The 13,064-nt window shown below is 39.2% G+C and overlaps 1 protein-coding gene across 1 annotated transcript in view; it reads right to left on the reverse strand.

Annotated features, from left to right (window-relative positions):
• The window catches only part of ATG5 (autophagy related 5), an 85,625-nt gene extending 72,992 nt beyond the window's left edge, over positions 1–12,633 (reverse strand). The window contains 2 exon segments of the mRNA XM_009285078.2: positions 4,989–5,116; positions 12,469–12,633. Coding sequence (XP_009283353.1) covers positions 4,989–5,116; positions 12,469–12,576 — 236 coding nt within the window. The 5' untranslated portion in view covers positions 12,577–12,633.
• Positions 12,634–13,064: the final 431 nt, after the last annotated feature.

Consider the following 13,064-nt stretch of genomic DNA (forward strand, 5'->3'; position numbering starts at 1 on the left):
AGATGGGGGGGGGGGGGGGGGGGGGGGGGGGGGAAATCAAAGAGAAAATGTCTAAGAGACCACAAATCTTTTTTTACAAGTTGCTAGAATAATGATTGGTTCTGGAAAGTCTTCAATCTACAGAAGTGTAAAAGCACCTTGACTTCCAGCCATTGTCAGTTTATTACTGCTTTTATTACTATACAGAAGGTGGTTTCAGAGTGTGAGAAAAGTCCTGGAAAACACCACGTTAAGTACTTAAAATCCTTTCGGAAGTGACAGATGGACAGTAAGGAAAATTAATTACTACTTTTCCTAACAATTTCTTTCTGAACCCAGGACAGAAAGTGACAGCATGATTTGGTAGGTTGTTTTCAGACCAGAATAATTTACTGTGGTAATTCAGTAAGACATGTCACATGAACTGATAAATCCAGGACATAAAAAATGCTCCAGAACTGTCTGGGGTACTTAAGTGTATCAAGTGGCCAAAATCTGGTGTTTAGGTATTTCTATGAACAAACGTCTCATTGAGGGAAATTTTGGCCGCATTGGAAAACAGCCTCACCTTTTCATTTAGTATTCAGTAAGAAATAAATTTTTCTTAGATCTTTTAAGCAAACACTAGCATTTTCAAACAATATGTCAGCTATGCCTGATCAAATGGTGCTTTGACCTTTTGTTTTCCACTGACTCCTGATTAGGAAGGGTCAAGCATCCATCTCGTTGGTACTAGAGAGACACCTATGCAACTACCAGGGCTAGAGCACAATCCACAGAAAGGGGACGGAAACTCTGCTGAAGGCCATGTGCAAGTGCTCACATAGGATGGTAACAAGCTATAGGGTGTCATCCCCTAGCATCTGCTGAAGAAACCACCCCTGGCACATCAGAGGCCTTCACTCCGGCAGAGCTCCTGAGAGAGGATGCAGCTCTCCAGGTCTCAAGCTGCCAGGAGAGCTTGGGACCTCTCCTAAGGGCTGGGGCGAGCAGAGGACATGTCCTTGTCTAGAGGAGGTGCATGTTAGTGGAGGAGCTGTATCACCAAGTTAAGGAGCTGCAGGTCAGTGGGCTGCACAGCATCAGGGAAGATAAAAAGATTGATGGCATCTTCACAGAGACCTTGCAGAGATGAAAGCCTGAACTCCCAGCTGCACAGAAAGAGGGTCTGCAGTCACTGGAGTGGTAAATGGAGACTCACAGGATGGGGAAGACCGGAGTCTTGTGACCTCTGGCAAGAGAAGGCAGGCTCCTTCTCCATCCGCAGCCAGTGCCTCAGTGGCAGACAAGGGGCTGGAATTTCCAAGGAAGCATCAGAGCAGCCTGAACAGCATATCCACACCAAGAGGAAGCAGTAGGAAACTCCCTCCTACAGGGGAGAGAGCCCTCCCCCATCTGCCAATCTCACTTGCTACCTGTGGAGGTTTGCTGCTTGTTAAGAAGTTGCAGACAGACTGGCAAGGTTTGTCCTGTGCTTCGATTATTAGCCCTTGCTGTTCAGCCACACGGGAACAAATTGCAAGTGCTGCAAGGGAACTCTTGAGCGTATCAAGAGTCACTATACAGCTCCAGGGGCAAGCTGGCATCTCCACAATTTCACCATTGAAGGAGAAAGGCTCAGAGAGGCTTGAATGCTGGTCAATAACTGCAGGCCAGTAACTGGTTGTGCAGCTGGTGTGACAAGGACTTGGCTTCTACAGCCACAGGACACTCTTTGGAGATAAAGGACTGCTAGGGAGAGATGGAATCCACCTAAGCGGGGCAAAAGTATCTTTGCCTTCAGGTTGGCCAGCCTGGTGAGGAAAGATTTAGGCCATAAACAACAGGGGTGTGAATAACAACCCACAGACAAGTAGAAATTAATGGACATGGGTGGAAAGCAACTGGTGAAAGGTGACAGCTGCAAGGGAGATCTCAAAATGATAAAAGAGAGAAGAGAGTCTACCACAAGTGTATGTACATAAATGCACACAGCTTGGGAAACAAGCAGGAGAAACTAGAGCTCCACATGCAGTGACATAACTGTGACAGTGTTGGGCTACCTGAGATATCGTGAGACAGCTTGCACAACTGGAATGCAGTTGTAGATAGATGGATGCAAGCTGCTCAGGAAAGACAGGCAGGGCAAGATGAGGGAAGAGGGTTGTCTTCCATGTGAGGGAGCAGCTTAGGTGTATGAAACTTAATGGGACAGACAACAGGCTGGTTGAGATCTTGTGGTTCAGGATCAGAGGAGAGACTAGTAAGGGCAACATCATGGTGAGTTTGTTACAGGTCACGCAATCCAGGTGAGGAAGTAGATAAAGTCTTTAAACAACTCAAGAAGTTTCTGCATCACAGACCCTGTGTGATGTTAATCTTGGACATCTGCTGGAAAAGCAACATGATGGGACACAAGTAGTCAAGATTTCTTGATACCGGCATTGGATGGACCAGAGCTGACCCACAGCTGAATCTGCTACTTACTAACAAGACAAAAATAGTTCTGGATGTGATAATCAGTGGCAGCTTTGGCTGTAGTGACCATGAAATGGCAGAGTTCAAGATCCTGGAGAGACTGATAAAGGAGAGTAAGCAGAATACAGACCTTTGACTTCACTCGCCACTTCCTCCTGGTGCCCCTGCACAGTTCAGGCTCAGCCACCTCAGATGCATCATTGGACAGAGCTTTCAGTCCCTCACCTGCAGCTAGAGCACTGAACCTATCCTGTAGTTACAGAAATGCAGGTGGAGAAGGAGCCTTCCTCCTACTGCCAGAAGTCACAAGCTTCCAGCCCTTCCATATCTTAGGAGACTATTTTCCAATCCAATAATCACAGACTCTGCCTGCATCTCCTTCAATGTAGTTGTAGGTTTAGGATCCTGTAGCTGCAGGGTCTCTGAGAAGATTTGATCCATTTCCTTTTGTAGTCTCTGATGCTGTACAGTCTGATGACCTCTTCCTGCAGCTCCTTAACTTGGTGACACAGACCCTCCCCCAGCACACACCTCCTGCTGGCAAGGAGACCATCTTCCCCTGACCCACCAACCTCAGAGGGAGGTCCCAGGCCCCTGTAACTCCAGACCAGGAGAGCTTCATCCTCCTCCAGGAGCCTGGCCTGAGTGCTGCAGACCATGAAGTTAAAACTATGTTTCAGACTTCCTCCAAAATCTCACCGGAAAACAGAAGAGCTGCAGCTGAAGAGAGATACACTGCATCCCAACCAGGTATGAAACTGCACAGACTGTAAGCAATATGACCTCACGGTGCGAAGTAAATAATTAGAATAAGCAATATTATTAGCAAGTTCTATTTGATTCCGAATGCAGAAATTATACTTAAAAAGATTAAGCATTAATGCTCACTATCCTTTCTCTACAGCTACTAATTCAATCTAATTCTCAGTTCTGGTATTTGGGTCTTCCCTGGAACGAGCTTCAGCTACTTAGGGGATTACCATTCTCCTACAATAATGGTTTGCAGACAGCATTTTCCTTAGAAAAGCAATTTTGCTGACATCAGTGGAGCTGTTCCTGGCAGAATATGCTTAGATTTTCTGAAAGATCAGAGCCTTAATTAGCAGATCATAATTACACTGTTCATTTTCATTTCAATGTTCAATGAGTTTACTAACTCTTCACTTAATTTTAGAGTTCTAATTTATATTTTTACTCTATACCTATATTCTATAATTTTTTTTTATTTTAGTTCTAGTTTAAACATCATGGTATTTGGAAACTTACAGAAAATACAGATCTATTTTTGGTTCAAGTAAAAAGCCTCTTTCCTTTCTTGTTACAACTTCAGTGAAAACTTAGAGTTTCCTCTTATTATCTACATAAGATTATGAACACACTAGGACAAACTTGGTACCTTCCTGTTTATTTAGACGGTATCCATGACTCAAGGTCACTATGGCACACCAAGAAACCAATTATTGTTAAAATTCCAGATAATTTAAATGGATGTCTAAAGTTGGTTTTGCCAGCCAGTTTTGAAGAAGTGAAAAAAGCTAGTTTTTATGGTTTTCTATTTACATATTTTCAAGGTTTACACTAGGTTGGTCTCAAAGAAACAAAAGACTAGAAGAAATCTCCTGCATCACCAAGTCTAAAGGGACTCCATGATGTGATGCTTGCTAATCACATAACAATCCAGGCTCAAGAAGCTAAAACAGTCACTGGTAGCTTTCTTTCCTATTATGATACAGGAAATAAAGAGGTATAAAATCTCTGCTGCATTAAAAATACAAAATACTTTCTGGAGAGCTGATGCTATCTATACTGAGCTAGCAAACATTGCAGCTGTCAAAATGTTTTCTTTAAAACTCTATGGCAGAAATAGAAAGAAACAAAATCGGATGAACAGTATTTATGAAAACTAAGTAAATGAAACAATGTCAGTCTGATTCCCCAACCTCTCAGAAAAAAGAAAAAAAGGACGATACTTTTAATAGACCATAACAGAACAAAAATAGAATCAACAGCAATTAGTTCAATAAGCTGAACTAATCGAATTCAACAAAAGCCTATGCATCAGTATTAGATTATCTGTTTTACAGTGCAAGCACATATCACACCAGTGAAAAGTGAAGGTTACGCACATGTTTTATTATCTTTAAGCATATATCCTATTTGCATTCAGACTCCAGAAACAATACTTCCTATCTGTGTTATTAGGTGTCTTTTAAGAAGGTAGAATAAGCTAAAGAAAGATATATTTGGTGATTCTACTGCAAGAAACAGTAAAGCCAATTTTGTGTTACAGTAACAACTAGAACAGAAACAATAGGTGCAGCACAATCTCTGCCTTATACATATAGTAAGTACAAAGAATAATCAAAAATATGTTCAACATTAAATCTTCTTCTGTTTTTCCCCAAACAACATGCTTTTCTTACCCTCCTCCTCTTTTGCCATCTTTAAATCCCAATGGAGTGATTAGTTTAGGAAAAGTACCGATACTGTGCTGAACTTGATAACTCTTTACATGATAAATTGAGTAAAGGTACGAAGTTAAACAAACTCACCATTTCAGTGGTGTACCTTCATATTCAAACCATATTTCACTAACTTCCTCTTGTCTCATAACTTTCTGAAAGTGTTTCTTCACTTTATCTGTTACCAGTGTCAAGTAGCTTATCCTTGGCAAAAGCAACTGAAAGAAAAAAATTACAGAAGCTTTAATTATACATAAAATTTACTAAATTAATAAAAATCTCTAACAAGTATGCATTTTCGTAACCAAAATTCAGTCAACATTCTTTTTTTCCCCCCTTTAGGGTAAGATGTCTTTTAGACAATTTACTTGTTAATGGTCAATGAAAGGCTATAAAATTACGTACTCAGAAGATGCAGAATAGCAGTATCCAATACATTAACACACACACAAAAAAAAAAAAGTTCTTGATTCTTTCAATGTGGTGGGAGGGAGAAGAATGGAATTTAATTTCTGCTTTTCTGTATTTAAGCAGGCCAAAGAATGAAGTTTTTAACCTTTTTCATATGCAAAGTTAGATAGGAACATGTTCTAACTTCTCACTGAATATAATGAGCAACTGTGTATCAGCTATTATTTCAAAATTTAAATTCCTACAAAATAAAAAAAAAAAAAGAATGAAACCTAGCTGCTTAAGGGTTTGGTTTCCAAGTGCGTTTTTATTTCCAATAGCTGGCAATTTCCATTTTCTTTGCACTAGGTTTGCCAATTCAACATGTTAGTCAAGGCTACTATGATTCTTCCACTATTTAACCTTTGCCCAGCTACTAAAATCAGAAAGAAAACTGTCAATATTTTATCAGTTGAAAGAAGACACCTTCTTATAACTTTCTGGCATACTAACTTTTTTTTCCTCAAGTGTAATGTTATGCACTATCCAAAACAGAATGTTGTGTTATTTTTATTTGCAAACCCCTCCACCTTTTTTCTTCTTTTTTTTTTTTTTTTTTAAAGTCTTGTGCCTAGTAAGAGTGGTTAGGCAGAATGCATCAATCAGTGTACTGACTGATGACTGTATAGCACATTTACTTAAGATGAATCAGTCCATAAGCTTTCAGTATCCCAATGAGAAAAGATTAACCTCCCTGTAAAATAACATTTAGCTTTGGAGCAGACATTTTAAATGAATCGTATTCATCCTGTAAAGTTATTTTCATTACCTAATTATTAATAAAATAGATGAGTCTAAGGAATAAATAGAAATAAATAATATTTTGCATATTTAGAGAAAGAGAAACATTCATTTTCCAGTATTCCTCATAACCAGTATTGTTTCTTACAGTAGTTTCTTTAAAATATACGGATAATGCTAGGCCTTAAATGAATGTCTATGGTACAGACATCCCAAACTATGTAAGGATATATTTTGCCTGACAGAAAACTTGATCTCTGCTGCAACATTCTTCCAGAATCTCTCCAACAATTAGACCACACTTTGACATATAAATTAGATAATATTTTGGCCATGATACTAGAATTTATTTATAAATATCAGATTCACAAAGAAAAAGTAGGGAGAGTAAATCAAGAGTAAGTTCTTATGAAAGAGAATGGATTTGTCTTTTAGATAATGCTGCATTAGGTTACTAATCTGCATGCATCTGCGAAACAACTAAATTTTAGGATTATATAGAACTACAAAAGATCAAGACTCACCACTAGCATAGTCATCAAGTCAGTTAACACTTGATCTGCTATATACCATATGGTTTTCTTTTTCCATCTGTTGCTCTTATCACCATCATCATATTGTTTCTACCTTCTTTCATACTAGTCTAATTCAGCAAGGTAATTAAACACAGCCTTCAGTTTTAAAAGGTGAACAATCTCAATAAATTCAATGAAGTCACGTACACACTCAAGTGAGAATTGTTTGGTACCTCAATGACTTGAATGACAATATAATCTTACCCTAATTCCACATATCTACACTGATTGTTCTTGAGACAATATAGTCCAGGCTATTCCAACCAAACCCAAATATTTTTGGTAATAATTCCATATTATTTCTGTGTGATATTTACAGTTAAATTAATGCTGGTATATTCTGATATGAGACCCATCTGGACTGCTACAAAAGCCAATTTTCAGCATGCTGCATGTGGCACAGCCATGCAGGAATTGATAAATATATTAAAGCATTATTGATTGCAACAGTCTTTGACATAACCCTTTAAACTGCATAACTAACTTCCTCTGTAAAATATTTTACTTCAGTTTATAGTGTGGAAGAACAATGCAGTTTCTATTTCAACACAATTAGAGATCAGACTATAACCAAACAGCATTTAACTGAATTTAACAGAATGTGGCCAGCACTCCCAATGGGCCTCTTTGGGAGTACAAAACCCAACAGTTAATCAGGTTAACAGGGGCTGCCTGTTTTTGAGATGCTGAGCATTTGCAGCACCTACTGAACCCTTTTTTTGGTCTTCCCCTTCCATGGGAGGGGAATTCTCTCTCTTTTCCAGCTTTATTTATCCTAGAAATTTACAAGTATACTAAATCTGTTAAGTGAGACCTTTAAAAGCATAGTTTAAAGACATTTTCATTTTGTTACCTCTTTTAATATCCCTTCTCCACCAGTTGTCTACACTCAGTGAAAGACACCAGTTGACACAAAACATTTTTACTCCAAAAATCCTGTGATTTTTAAAAGCTATTACTGAGTATTTCCAGAGCAAAGATGCTAAAAAATATTTAGAAAAAAACCTTAATGTATTTAACTATATGCTGGGCTTTAGTCAATCTCTCTGACAGCAGAATGACGTTAATTGTTTTATAGAGGCCTCTATATGAAAAGCGGAATTCTACACAGCAGGTCACCTTTTAGACTGTTAGACACTCACAAGCTTTTCCAACACTTCAGCCATGTGGCCAGGAGCCTTCCTTTTGGGCAAAGCCGTGTTCACCACAATGCCACCTCTCCCACACACACTTTTGCTACTGACTCCTAAACCAGCCTGTGCAGGCCAATGAGGCTATACCCTTTCAGCCTTTGGTTACCCTACAGCAATACTTCTAAATGCTGGTAATGAAAGGTCACGATTCGGTGGTAAGAGTAATCCTTGGTTTAGGGCTGTAAAACCTAATTAAGAAAAAACCACACGATCATATGAAAAGACATACTAATCCAAGCTAAACTCATTCCACTAGGTCAGATTCGCTCAATTGCCTTTTTTCTTTTTTTTTTTCTTTTTTTTTTTTTTTGGACGAACAACCTTCTATCAGCAGACTTTGTGCTAAAGGTTAGAACAATGCTATGAAAATCAAACACATCCAGCAATTCAAGTAATGTAACAACTGCAACCTGAATGTAGGACTGATAAATCACTACGTAATACGCTAAGAGACAGAATGCCCATCATGAATTAAATGACCTACAGTGCTGCATGGGCAAATATGCAGACAAGGTAGTATCAAAGTTTTTAATGAATAGACTGAGTGCATATTTAGCATAGATTCAATAGTTACCAATTTAAATAATGTATGAGAGAAAATAACTAATAGGAAAGTGCAGGATATAACACATAAGGAATTAAACAGAAGAGAATCCCAGTTTTGATTCAAGTTGTCTGGCAACTGACTGCCATGCTGCCCACTGATCAATGGCAGACGAGTATAATGCTTGCCGCTCGCTATGCTGCCTAATAAAGAAACCTGAATGAAAAACCCCACTTTCAGTTGAGTTTTGTGGCTCAGAAGGAGCCACATCTGTCTTGTCCCCTAGAAAGGACGGACCTGTAAGAAGATTCAAGAGAAGTCTAAAGCAGTCAGTGGATGAATTGCTTTTAAGTGTCAAGACCGAGTAAGGATTCCTGCAATGTTAAGTGAGGCTGCGTGCCTTTCCCTCCAGCAATCAGTTGTGTAAGTTTTCTCCCACTCGGTATAAAAACAAAAAGCTGGCATAAACTCCCCAAGAGTAGTCAGAGTACATGGTATAAAGCCAAGTAGATGTTCATGACCTGTTGGGATCAGACTGACCATTGCAAGAGTAACAAAGACAAGATAAACAAATTGCTCAGTACTAACAATTAAAAAAAAATACCACTTGATAACATGAAAAATACCTAAAATTCATATTCACATCTCAATTCTTAAGTCAATGGCCAAATTCAAAGTAATTATTTAATCCTTTTAAAATGAACAGGTACTAGTTCTTGATTTAAAACGAGACACAACAATAATCAGCTGCTTTTGATACAATTTCTAGCCCTAGCTTTGAAAGAAATTGTGAAAAAACATGCACACAATTCATATAGGCTCAGCTTAAACCAAAATAGCTCAAAATAGCTATACAAAAAAGAGGGGGGGGGGGCCACACCGGGGCCACACACACAAATAAGATTAGGGGTTCTCCTCACTAAATTAAGAAAACAAAAGTAAATCTCCAAATACATTACCAGGCAGAATAAATCCTACTAGGCTAGAACATGCCATCCCCAAAATTGCACAAACACCACCTTCCTTTTGCATATTGTGTATTGCTACAGTATTTAATCACAATAACCAGGAACACTTTCTGTAGAGGTCAAATGAAATGCAAGGAACTCCTAATGCCTAAGTAAACGCTTGCAATATATCTTTGTGTAAAAAGAGTACCTCTGCAGCTATCTCCACAGGTTTTATTGCAAAGCAAAACAGCATTTTACATGCAAAACAGATTATAAAAGAGAAAAATTCTAGATTTAACAGGAACTGGACTGGTCTGATCACCAATGCATCCAGGATGAAGAAACAAAGCATCCTAACATGGAATGGCTTCATGTTGCTCACTGTTACAGACATCTTAATACAACAACCCTTTTGACACCGAGGAAGCTTAAAGAGTGGCCCGGTAAAGGCTAGTCCCACGGGCAGAGTATCATTCTAAGGCTGCCTTCTGCTGTAATTTTGTTCTTTACACCTGACAGGTCCCAGCCAACAAGTACTCTGCTTCCTGTACACATTTTATCTCTAACTGTCGTTTGCACCAAGAGACAGACGGTACACCATTTTAAAATAAAAAACGTAACAATTTTAGGACTGGGGAAAAATCAGCTAGTTCAGCAACAAAGGTAGTTCAACCTAGCTATTCCTAATTATGCTTCCACTCCAAACACAAGCATTTGTAGGAAACACTCCAAGGAAACTGACGTATCCGTTTCCAGTGTAACTCTGCAGAAACCTACCTGGCTTGACTACAGAAAGAAATAGCACAGTGTTTTATCTGAGCCGCTTAGTCTTGATGTCACTACTCTTTCCAAAAGATAGACAAGCTCATTTTAAATTAGCTCTGCTAGCCCCATGCAGTGCCATAATGTGATACACGCGTGCATCACTCCTGTGCGGTGCTAATACATCTAACAGACAAGGGTCTCCTGCCACACCACTCACAAACTGAAATCCATCACACAGATTCTGGGTTGTTTTTCTAACCCCTCACCCTCCAGGTCTATGTCTTCCTCCATCTTCATAAAGCAAGTTCCTCAGAGCAGAAGCTTTTTTCCCCCTCTTAACATAATGATGCCAGTATTTCCTTCCCATGCAGCCTTCCCATTTATGGAAGGCAGTCTGGAATACAGAGGTATATAACTATATTAAAAAGTACTATAAAAAAACTACTAAGATATGACAAGAGGAGACGTGTAAAGCTGAACAGCTGGTGTCAAGTGCTGGGAATGTTCACTACATATACTTTTTTTTACTCCAGTTTTGGGAAGTTTGATGGTTTTTACTTCAATTTAGCTCCAGTTTGATCCCATATGCTAAATGTCCATTAGCAGCTGAAGCACATTTTCTGCTTCAGCTTCATGTGAAAATGAGTCAGCTTGTGGGCTGTAAGACTGCTAGGTGATGCAAACCTGGGCACAGTAAGTGGAAAGGATGAAGACTTGCTTCAAAAATGCACTCCAGATCTGAACAAAAACATTAACGTAGATGCAGTCTGAAACCATGAGAACTAAACCACGAGTTAAAACCTTGATTGCTCTTCTACCTTTTACTATTATAAATCCTTGGTCCCTTCAAGAAGCAAGGCTATATTATCAGCTCCAACACGACCTGAAAAAGGAAGAAGCTAGAATTTTAGAACTGTGATCTGTGAATAACCACATTTTGCAGAAATAGAGAATTAAGCCTTGAGAATTTTTGTGCACACTTTAAGTGGAGTAAATAAAAGAAACCCTACCAGCTTAAAACTATCTCCTTGACTTAGAAAATTGCCCACACCACGAAGATAACATGGTTTCGGGGTTTCCATGCTGATCTTACGTTAAGATGTTAACATCAACATCAGATTTTAAACAGATCAAGACTGCATGTCTTCGTACTTAAACTCATACCTTTCATGTAACATTTATGCAATATATACATATATATTTTAAATCATATTTATATTAAAAAAATATATAGAATTTGAAGTCTGAGACTTCTAGATAGCTCAAATGCATTTGGCAATAGGTCAACCACATGAAGTAAAAATGCTTCTGTTTTTCCAGTGGTGAAACTAAACCATAGAAAGATAAGCACTATCATCACTGAACAAAAAGCATTAATGCTTTATTAGGTTTCAAAAACCCACTGAACACACATGTAAATCAGAAACTGATGACATGAAGATGCTATTAAACACAGAAGAAAAAAATTTCTACCCAGTCATATTTTCAAAAAGAGTAGAATGGGATATGACAAGATTTAAGGATTTCAGAATCACGTGAAAACTCATAGTACAAGATTTTCCTCCCACATACTTGTCACATTTCAAATTTAAGTTTCACTGAATCAGTTAACATTCTCTATCAATCAAATGCCTATTAGGTGCTGAAAGGATGAAAACTGCCGAGCACGCTATAAATAAATACCACACGATTATAGAAGGCCCTTCCAGTTTACAACTCAAATATATCCATCTCACCCTCATTTTTATCATCAGCTAGCAATCCAGTTCAGGCACTGTACTGTTAAGACATTATAGGTGCTTGTCCTACATCCGAGCTAGCTCTCTCATGGCTGCTAGCACTTAAAGAAAAGAAAACGAGCAGAAAAAGTCCATGAGCAGAAAAGTCCATGAGCCAGTGTTCATTATGAGTTTGTGTTACGCATGTGACTGATCTTAGTGTTTAAGATTGCACAAAGCTCTGACTGAAGTTATTTCTGCAGCAAGGTAACATACAATTTCTCTCCCTTCTTCTGGTCATTATCCAAGAACATACAAACTCACCATGAGTACATGTAAAGCCTCTTCCTTTTAGCTAATTACTTTTTGACTTTTTCATAATTTTTTTTAAGATCTTAATTATCTGTGATAATTTTATCTCACTGGTGAAACAAGCTTAAAGTTTTGAACCTGCTGTGAAGAGAGGCGAATCACACAGAGTGGTCATATGGTTTACTTTCAGAACGTACCAGGAATAAGAAGAAACAAGCTGGGGGTTTTCTTCCACAACATGTAGTAGCACACATGATGAGAACGAAGGAAACAAACGTAACTATGGCATTGGACTATCTGTGACTACCTTCGTTATACTCACATAGTAAGGTTCAGCTTCCCTTTCAGTTATCTCATCCTGATACAGAGTGAAACAAGTTGGTATTCGTCCAAACCACACATCTCGAAGTACATCTTTGTCATCTGTCATTCTTCCAATGGATAGTGAAGCACATGTAGATCGGTTTGTTTCTTCAGCTAGAACTGTAACCCTGTTCCCCCCAAAAGAAACAAGTCAGCACGACTGCAAATAAAATACATCTTGTTAAAGGTTCTCCCGTAACTACGCTCCTGCAAGCATGATCAACACTGTCACCGAGACATTAAATGCCTCAGTTTGTACAAAGAACGGGATGAGTTAAGGCCTCCGAGTTAACACTTTCCCAACACCAAACACACGGTGGATGATGAGTAAACGAGCATTTTCTAAGCCTGCATCACGCCCCGACCGTAGAGGCAAAGGGACCTCTCCCATTACCGCCTTGCAGTCATCCCGCAGCTCCCACACCCCCCTGAGGCCCCGGACCCACGGGCAGCCAGCAGAGCCGGCGTCTGCAGACGAGCAGGAGGACGGGCGGCGGCGGGGACGACGAAGAGAGCAGGTCTCTCGCCGGCAGGGCCACGGACCGGCCCGGGAGT

This window comes from Aptenodytes forsteri, unplaced genomic scaffold (genome assembly GCF_000699145.1).
Source record: "Aptenodytes forsteri isolate BGI_AS27 unplaced genomic scaffold, ASM69914v1 Scaffold171, whole genome shotgun sequence".
In the NCBI taxonomy this organism is placed as follows: domain Eukaryota; kingdom Metazoa; phylum Chordata; class Aves; order Sphenisciformes; family Spheniscidae; genus Aptenodytes; species Aptenodytes forsteri.